Source organism: Muntiacus reevesi, chromosome 13, assembly GCF_963930625.1.
Source record: "Muntiacus reevesi chromosome 13, mMunRee1.1, whole genome shotgun sequence".
Taxonomy (NCBI): domain Eukaryota; kingdom Metazoa; phylum Chordata; class Mammalia; order Artiodactyla; family Cervidae; genus Muntiacus; species Muntiacus reevesi.
The window spans coordinates 10,301,664-10,311,468 of record NC_089261.1 but is presented as its reverse complement, the minus strand read 5'-3'; the positions used below and the strand labels follow the sequence as shown (position 1 = coordinate 10,311,468).

The 9,805-nt window shown below is 43.8% G+C and overlaps 1 protein-coding gene, 1 non-coding gene and 1 pseudogene across 2 annotated transcripts in view; 1 reads left to right on the top strand and 2 right to left on the bottom strand.

Moving 5' to 3' along the window:
• The first annotated feature begins 336 nt into the window (after positions 1–336).
• LOC136145458 (zinc-regulated GTPase metalloprotein activator 1B pseudogene) lies at positions 337–916 on the top strand (annotated as a pseudogene).
• Positions 917–4,301: 3,385 nt separating this feature from the next.
• Positions 4,302–4,408, bottom strand: LOC136146246 (U6 spliceosomal RNA). The gene has a single exon (XR_010658963.1). It is a non-coding gene; the product is annotated as a U6 spliceosomal RNA (small nuclear RNA).
• Positions 4,409–4,822: 414 nt separating this feature from the next.
• Positions 4,823–9,805, bottom strand: part of ANKRD13A (ankyrin repeat domain 13A) — a 34,765-nt gene continuing 29,782 nt past the window's right edge. Inside the window, exons 13-15 of the mRNA XM_065904151.1 lie at positions 8,702–8,862; positions 7,591–7,658; positions 4,823–6,873 (exon numbers count right to left, since the gene is read on the bottom strand). Coding sequence (XP_065760223.1) covers positions 6,678–6,873; positions 7,591–7,658; positions 8,702–8,862 — 425 coding nt within the window. The 3' untranslated portion in view covers positions 4,823–6,677. The remainder of the gene's footprint in view (positions 6,874–7,590; positions 7,659–8,701; positions 8,863–9,805) is intronic.

Below are 9,805 nucleotides of genomic sequence, written 5' to 3'. Positions count from 1 at the left end.
TACGGCTCCAGTTACAAACAGGCTTAACTTCTCTTAGAGCCTCGGTTTTCTTATCTATAAAACAGTGATATACACACTTTATCTTTCTTTATTCTAGTGAGGATCAGGTGATGTGAAAACTAACACAAACGGAAGTGGGATCACCACCGCTGGCCTGTGACTGGAGGGTGGAGTGTTGGGGATTCTGAGGGGCTCTTGCAGGACAGAGTCACATCACAGGAGCCCACATCCCCGCCTCATCTGGGATGCCATGTTTTGTTGTCTGCCTAAACACTTATTGCCGTTTTTAGAGTTTTAGAAGGAAACAGTAGAGAGGTGAGCTGTGCTGTTTGCAAGATGTTTTGTGCTATTGACTCTGCAGATGAGGAAGAGGAGCAGGTGGAAGAGAATTGGTCCCCACTGAGGCGAAGCAGAGAGAGGTGGAGGAGGAGGAGGCCCCGGTGCTAAGATTCCAGTCACAATTATCGCTGGGTATTTAGGTGCTTGGAAGACAACACTTCCTAGCTATATTTTGACAGAGCAACTTTGTAAAAGAATAGCAGTGATTTTAAATGAATTTGGGGAAGGAAGTGCAGTGGAGAAATCCCTAGCTGTCAGCCAAGGTGGAGAACTCTACCAAGAGTGGCTGGAACTTAGAAACAGTTGCCTCTGCTGTTCCATAAAGGACAATGGCCTTAGAGCTATTGAGAATTTGATGAAGAAGAAAGGGAGATTTGATTACATATTGTTAGAGACCACCGGATTAGCAGATTCTGGTGCTGTAGCTTCTATGTTTTGGGTTGATGCTGAATTAGGGGTTGATATTTATCTTGATGGTATCATAACTATTGTGGATTCAAAATATGGATTAGAACATTTAGCAGAAGAAAAACCTGATGGACTTATCAGTGAAGCTTCTAGGTATTCATTTATTTAAAGTATTTACTGATTACTGGCTAAATGGAAAAAGGAAATTATTGGTAGGAAAAACAAAATAAACTGAGAAATAAAAACATAATTAAGGAAAATCTTTTTCCTATATTTGAATTATTGATATTTATAATGGTCTGATAACTAAAATTTTATTTAAAACTATGTTACAGCATAAACTGAGTGCTGAGCCCAATTGTTCTTTGTGAGGAACTTTTAAATTGTTAACATTTAAAAATATTTCGTTGTTTTCATACAATTTCTTTGGATTGAAAATGATTGTTAAACAAACAAACAAAAGGAAACAGTAAAAACTTGTCAGGCCCATAAACCTTGTGCCCTGCCATTTGCCTGGTAATCACCAGCCAGGTAAACCAATCATGGCCCGTTTTCTGAAATAAACTTGCCAGTCATTCTACATACACATCGAAAACAGCCTGCATCTTCATCCCGGTGTTAGCATCTGTTCAGTATGAGACGGAGTAGTAAAGGTGAAAGAAAATGTCAGTTCTGGGAGCAAGAAGAAAAATAAACTGAAAACTCCTACGCCCAGCTGCTGCTTTCAAGTGTATTCTTCTCCTGGCCTTCCTCTTCAGGGGTACAGGGGGCAGGGGTGAAACCCTAGGTTCCCTAAGCTGAACTGTACTCAGGTTACTTGCCATGCCCCTCGACAAACAGATTAGACTAATATACACCAAAATGGGTTATTTTAGCAAATACTGATCTTAACATTCTTTAAAGTTGAGACTAAGAAGTTTGCAGGTTGCTGCTTGAGATTATAGGGGCTTGGAGTCTTATTAGTGGGTTGCACTTTTGTCCCTTGCAGGATCTCAATTTTAAATCCACACTCATTTCTAGATGTGGGTCTCAGTTCAGTTCAGTCACTCAGTCGTGTCCAACTCTGAGACCCCATGGACTGCAGTACACTATCCCTGTCCATCACCAACTCCCGGAGCTTACTCAAACTCATGTCCACCGAGTCGGTGATGCCATCCAACTATCTGACCTTTTGTTGACCCCTTCTCCTGCCTTCAATCTTACCCAGCATCAGGGTCTTTTCCAGTGAGTCAGTTCTTCCCATCAGGTGGCCAAAGTATTGAAGTTTCAGCATCAGAATATTCATCCAATGAATATTCAGGACTGATTTCCTTTAGGATGGACTGGTTGAATCTCCTTGCTTTCTAAGGGACTCTCAAGAGTCTTCTCCAACATCACAGTTTAAAAGCATCAATTCTTCGGCACTCAGGTTTCTTTATAGTCCAACTCTCACATCCATACATGACTATTGGAAAAACCATAGCTTTGACTAGATGGACCTTTGTTTGTAAAGTAATGTCTCTGCTTTTTAATATGCTGTCTAGATTGGTCATAACTTTTCTTCCAAGGAGCAAGCGTCTTTTAATTTCATGGCTGCAATCACCATCTGGAGTGATTTTGGAGCCCAAGAAAAGAAAGTCTGTCATTGTTTCCATTGTTTCCCCATTTATTTGCCATGAAGTGATGGGACCAGATGCCATGATCTTAGTTTTCTGAATGTTGAGTTTTAAGCCAACTTTTTCACTCTCCTCTTTCATCAAGAGGCTCTTCAGTTCTTCTTAGCTTTCTGTCAAAAGTGTGGTGTCATTTGCATACCAGAGGTTATTGATATTTCTCCCAGCAATCTTTATTCCAGCTTGTGCTTCATCCAGTCCAGCATTTCTCATGATGTACTCTGCATTTAAGTTAAATAAGCAGGGTGACAATATACAGCCTTGACATACTCCTTTCCTGATTTGGAACCAGTCTGTTGTTCGATGTCCAGTTCTAACTGTTGCTTCTTGACCTGCATACAGATTTCTAAGGAGCCAGGTAAGGTGGTCTGGTATTCCCATCTCTTTAAGGATTTTCCAGTTTGTTGTGACCCACACAGTCAAAGGCTTTGGCATAGTCAATAAAGCAGATGTTTTTCTGGAATTCTCTTGCTTTTTCTGTGATCCAATGGATGTTGGCAACTTGATCTCTGGTTCCTCTGCCTTTTCTAAATCCAGCTTGAACATCTGGAATTTCACGGTTCATGTACTGTTGAAGCCTGGCTTGGAGAATTTTGAGCATTACTTTGCTAGCGTGTGAAATGAGTGCAGTTGTGGGGTAGTTTGAGCATTCTTTGGTATTGTCTTTCTTTGGAATTAGAATGAAAACTGACCTTTTCTAATCCTGTGGCCACTGCTGAGTTTTCCATATTTGCTGGCATATTGAGTGCAGCACTTTCACAGAATCATCTTTTAGGATTTGAAATAGCTCAACTGGAATTCCATCACCTTCACTAGCTATGTTCGTAATGATGCTTCCTGAGACCCACTTGACTTCATATTCCAGGATGTCTGGCTCTAGGTGAGTGATCACACCTTCGTGATTATCTGGGTCATGAAGATCTTTTTTGTATAGTTCTTCTGTGTATTCTTGCCACCTCTTCTTAAGATCTTCTGCTTCTGTTAGGTCCCTACCATTTCTGTCCTTTATTGTGCTCATCTTTGCATGAAATGTTCCCTTGGTATCTCTAATTTTCTTGAGATCTCTAGTCTTTCCCATTCTATTGTTTTCCTCTATTTCTTTGCATATGATCACTGAGGAAGCTTTTCTTATCTCTCCTTGCTAGCCTTTGGAACTCTGCAATCAGATGGGTGTATCTTTCCTTTTCTCCTTTGCCTTTCATTTCTCTTCTTTTCTCAGCTATTTGTAAGGCCTCCTCAGACAACCATTTTGCCTTTTTGTGTTTCTTTTTCTTGGGGATGGTCTTGATCACTGCCTCCCATACGATGTCACGAACCCCCGTCCATAGTTCTTCAGGCACTCTTTCAGATCCAATCCCTTGAATCTGTTTGTCGCTTCCACTACATAATCATAAGGGATTTGATTTAGGTCATATCTGAATGGTCTAGTGGTTTTCCCTACTTTCTTCAGTTTAAGTCTGAATTTTGCAATAAGGACTTCATGATCAGAACCACAGTCAGCTCCCAGTCTTGTTTTTGCTGACTGTATAGAACTTCTCCATCTTTGGCTGCAAAGAATATAATCAGTCTGATTTCGGTATTGACCATCTGGTGATGTCCATGTGTAGCCTTGTGTTGTTGGAATCCAGTGTTTGCTATGACCATTGCGTTCTCTTGGCAAAACTCTATTAGCCTTTGCCCTGCTTCATTCTGTACTCCAAGGCCAAATTTGCCTGTTACTCCAGGTGCTTCTTGACTTCCTACTTTTGCATTCCAGTCCCCTATAATGAAAAGGACATCTTTTTTTGGTGTTATTTCTAGAAGGTCTTGTAGGTTTTCATAAAACCGTTCAGCTTCTTCAGCTGGTTCAGCTTCATCTTGGGTGTTAGTTCTAGAAGGTCTTGTAGGTGTTTTTGTTTCTTTTAAAATATGGAACACTTCAAGAATTTGCATGTCATCCTTACACAGGGGCCATGCTAATCTTCTCTGTATCGTTCCAATTTTAGTATATGTGCTGCTGAAGCGAGCACAGGTCTTGTAGGTTTTCATAGAACTGTTCAGCTTCTTCAGCTGGTTCAGCTTCATTACTGGTTGGGGCACAGACTTGGGATTACTGTGATATTGCATGGTTTGCCTTGGAAATGAACAGAGATCTGGACATGGGTCTAACTTGGACTTTAAACTCTGTCAGTCATGGCAGGCAGAGGGCTTCTTTACCACTAGCGCCACCTGGGAAGGCTAACTCCATCATTCAAGGCACCGCAGTCATTTGAAATTGCCATAGTTCAACTCATCTTCTTTGAGGTCATCTGCATTTGTGAGGAAACCTTAGTCACACACAACTGAGGACTGGGAGGCGTTCTAATGTTCCAATAACACACACAACAGGAGGGGACTAGAAAAATGTGGAGGGAGGAAAAAAAAAGACTCGAAAGCATTCAGAGTAGTGTACGAGCACCCTCTAAGGAAGCTGTCTTTATTTGTATTTTGAGAGTGAACACATATATGGAAAATGCTGTGATGGTGACACAAGGCTCAGTCCCTTTTTAACTGACTTCCTGGGGAGAAAGTCAAAGACGTGGGGAAGCAGAACAATGGAATGCAAACACAGAAATTACCTCTGTTCACCTCGGTGAGTAAACACATGGCGTAAATGCAGCCATTCCCAAAACTCATCTTTGCTGGAGGTAAAGGCTAAGTAAACAAAACGCCAGGCTGTGTGTCTGAGACACATGTGATGCTGCATATACTGGCCTCGTGTGGAGAAGGAATTTTGGTCAGGCCATGATGAGAAAGGCAGAATGGTCACATGGAATCAAAAGCCCAGTTCTTTGTGACCAGGCACGTTTCGCTGGCAACAGTTAACTGTATACACGGCCGTTTACTGGAACGGGGGTTTCGGCTTCCCTTCCCATCCGCAAAGCAGCACAACAGGTAGGAAGCGGACGCAGAACAGAGGAGCGTGCTGTTAACTGGGGGACTTCAGTGCAGCCTGTGGGAATGAACCCCTGGGCTGGGCTGGAGTGACGGTGCCCTCGGCCGCATTCCCCAGGGTCCTCTTATGTTGTGCGATGGTTATTTACAGGGTTAGACAAAATAGTTAACTACTAAAGGTATCCCAAAAAGGGCCTGAGAAAATCTGGTTAAAATGTATAACCTTGTATTGCTACGGATGGGAGCAGTCGTTTTTATCTCTTTTAAAAATAATAAAAAGATTCTGTTAAAAAATATATTTATCCAGAAAGATGTTGATTTGAACTCTAAAAAGCAACATGGGTTCACCATTTTCCCTTTTGAGTACAGAGCCACTGAGTTCTGTCTGTAGCTCCCTTGCTCATTTCAAGCCCACCCCTTCCTCTCCAGTGTGCCCAGGGCACGTGGTGGGGTCTTCCGAGGCCTCTGGGTGGAGACCTCTCACCAGAGAAGGCATGGAACACACCCCTGCTTTGGTGATCCTTTGGCCAGCCTGCCCACTTTGAGAACAAGCCTCGGGCTGTCCTAGCTGCTCCTTCAGGGTCAGGGTTAGCTGCCTTGGGTTTAGCCTGGAGGATCCTGCTCTCAAAGGAACTGCCTTTACAAATTCAAATCAGACCCCTCCTCAACAAGAAGTGGAGGTGGTTTGAAACTATCAGTAATTTTTAAGGCTAAGGCAACATCCGTTGTCATCTGTGTATCTTAATTTGATGCAAATAGTTAACCCTAAATCTAAAATAGATCCTGTACTTATCTCCTCTTCAGCTGTGGCGGGAGGGGTGGAATAAGGTGGGGGTGGCTTAGGAACAGTGAGGGTGCCCTGGAAACCCTGTACAAAGGTAAAAATTAAAGAGCAGATCGGCACAGGTGATCCATTTCTTTGGTGAACTGTAAAGAAGTGTCTCCTAGGTCCTCATACACCACGCTCTGCAAAGGCTGCTGCTCTCCTCTATAAAAGCACCCGACTCTGCAAGAACTCGTCATCACTCCTCGATAAAAATTAATCTACAAACCTGGGGGGAGGGGAAGTGGGAGGAGGGACTGGGATTGTATCTAAAGCTGGTAAGTAAAAAACGTGACCTGCAAGCCAACAGAGCTAATGGAAAGTGACGATGCTCTCCTCCCCTGATGCCTGGAGCGCGGGGGCTGCGGGACCCCAGCCCGTTAACCGGGGAGCGTGGCGGGTGGGCCCGGAGAAGCCGCGGTCCTGCACCTCTGCAGAAAGCAGGAGACAGCCGCCTTCTGCTGCACCCGAGTAAGGTGCAGTCCCGCGCAGGCGCAGTCCGTCCACCTGGAGCGCAGACAGGGGGCGGGAGGCAGGCGGGCCTATTTCTCGGTGAGTGACAGCTGGAGGACTTGCTGCAGCTCCGCCTCCTCCTCGCGCAGCCGCAGCTCGCGCTCCTCCAGCTCTTTGGCGGAGAGCTCCATGGCTAGCTGCAGGTCGCTGTCAAAGCGGCTGGTCTCACTGGAGGTGCTGGAGCCCAGGCCTTCGGAGCTGCTGAGGAGGCTCTCCTGGATGGCCCTGCGTTAGAACCACAGAGGGGAAGAAACAGTCACCCCCGTGGGTCAGCAGCACCCATGTTTCTTAACCCGGGACCCAGTGCCCGCCATGCCAGGCGCTTCCTGTCCGCTCAGTATGCATGAGGCCATCAATCTCACCTAACTGGGGGTGCAGGTGCTGGGTGCTGGTACACACCTGCCCGAGATCACCCAGCCTCTAAGGGCAGGGCTAAGAATTGAACTTGGATCTATTTTAAAGCAAATCCCAACTTCTTCAACAGGTTTTCATATGTGCCCAGACTATAGGAAGATGTTCCATAAAATGAGTCTTTCCAGTTAAACCCCTCCTCAAACCGATAATCTGGCAACTTCCCAGTGGTCTGGTGGTTAGGACTCCGAATTTCATTGCCAAGGGCGTGGCTTTGATCCCCAGTGGGGGAAATTGTATAAACTTCCCACTAAGGGCAACTCAGCCCTTCTGTGATCATGTTACATTCTTCGCAGATCAGAAAACAATTACAGGGTGCCTTTCTGCCCATGACACTGGTGAGGAACTGGTCAGCAATTCTATCACCAGTTCCTGGAAGCTCAGCCACCACGAGCTTAGAGCTAATTCAATGAGGAACTGCCACAAAGGAAGGAGAATCAACATTTTATCAAGTCTCTCCCACCAGGCCTGCTGCTGCGTGTCCTATGCACCTGTACCAACCTCGGGTTAATCAAGAGTCATGTCAATCACCTTTCATACTGGGCATCATAGGCATGTGCCTGGCTGATCCCTCCATTAGAAGCTGGTCCTGAAAGCTCCTAGGAAAGACAAACAGATGCATGTGAATACCCCTTAGAAGGAATAAAGTGTTGTACTGACAACAAAATGAAAGCAGAAAGAACAAGATTAACAATATTTCAAGTCCATTATCATCGGTGCTGGGTGAAAAACTAACAGGGACTGGGATTATCTCTAAAGTAACACCCAAACATCAGGTAGTATAGGGTCCGATACCCTGAATGACAGCTACCAGTTTCTCTTACTTGATATCAAACCAATCTATTAAAAACTACTCAACCTTAGGCAAAGTTTAAATGAATAAAGCAAGTAATTCTAGAGCAAGACCAGAATACGTAACTCATTATTGGTCACCTTTGGCTACTCCTCTTTTCAAAATGTATGGTCAAGGTTGATGTAGCTGTTGGAAAAATAAGCTCACTTAGAATGGGGAAAGGAAAAGCACACTGGATTGACAGTGCGAGTGAGGGGAGAGAAGCCTCTCAGGGGAACATGCCAGCACTGGGGTCTGGCCCTTGGCCCAGCAGCCTCAGAAAACAAAATGGCTCTAAGAATGGGTCCATGTGAGGCGGGGCTCATGCTACCAAGCTCTGAGACTCCAGAAAAAGCAAGAATGTGAAAAACCTCGGCTGGGAGGACATTGGAGTGTGGGCACCATTCACAAAGCTTACTGGCTTCATGAAGGCAGGCGCTGGGGCTGCTTCACCACGGAACCTCCCAGCACCTGGCACAAGTCTGGCACAAAGGAGGCACTGTACAAACCTCTGCTGGATGAATGATGTAAGGAAACCAGTGGATAGCAGGAGCCCAGAACCACACCAAAGGGCAGAAGCAGATCCCACTCTTGTAGAGCAGGAAGCCACCAAGTCTGGCAGGGAACATCCTGTAAATGATGCTGACTGGGGCTATGCACATGGTCTTCTATAAGAAGCTTTCATAAAAGACCAGGGACATAAAATATAATCTAGGTAAATACCACAAATATGCCAAACTTTTCATTTAGAACCAAAGACAGGCCAAACGGGAGGGTAAAACCTTCCCAGCCCTGCCCTGATACATGTACCTGGCTTCGGCTGGACTCCAGTAAGCTCTGCTGGATGGCAAACTGCATTATCTCGTAATCTTCATCCTGCAGATGCACATTTCTGCCGTTGTCTTGGACATGGTAAGACTCAGGGATTTCAAACACAGACTGATCAACCTCGAAGTTTGTGAGAGGGGAAGCTGCAACACAGAAGGTGGCAGTCCAGTGCCTGAGTTAGCAGAATAAATTTCCACTTCAACTCTTATAAAAATTTTTTAAATTAAAATGATTAATATTTGCTGCTAGGTGAGAGAGATTTCGAAGAAGAATAACCTCGACAGGGAAAAGTACCAGAATACTGTTTTGTTTTTTTTCCTTTGTGCCTCGACTTTTTTTTTTAGTAATATAATGCATATTCACCAAAAAAACAACAACAACAACAACACAAGACTGCAAAATTAAAAGTGAAGATCTCTCTCCCTACACCCTGTCTCCTATTTCCAAATGCCAGAGGTAACCAGTGTTTACTTGTGTGTCCTGAGGAGTGTGATGTGTGTGTGTGTGGATATACACACAATCACACCAATGTCTTTATCTTTTCCTTTATTATGAAAAACAGTAAACATATAAAAGAGTATATAACACACCTGTAAACTCAAAAGTGATAATAATAAAAACAAAGGCCTGCAAATCCTTCAACTAGCCTAAGACACACCACACTATTGTACCATAATAAAAAAGAAACTCAAAAAAGAAAATGAAAAAAATAAAAAAGGAAAAAGAAACTGAAAAAAATCCAATTAAGTTTCAATATATTATAAGTGAGTAAACTGGAAAATAAAACTAAGAAACAAATCCATTTACAACAGCATCCAACATCTGAATGGGACTGATGGCAAAGGAGCCTGAGGAAATTTGGGGGGTTAATGGAAATGTTCTGTATCTTGCCTGTGGTGATGGTTATATGGGTTTGTATACATTTGTCAAAATGCAATGAACGGTCACATTTAAAATGGGAGGATGTGATTACATGTCACACCTCAGTAAAGGTGTTTTTTAAGATAGGCTGTCTTTTTAATTCGAGGGGTCATATTCATACATTCCTACAAATTTTTTGTTTTGTTTAATTGAAACTAAATCTAA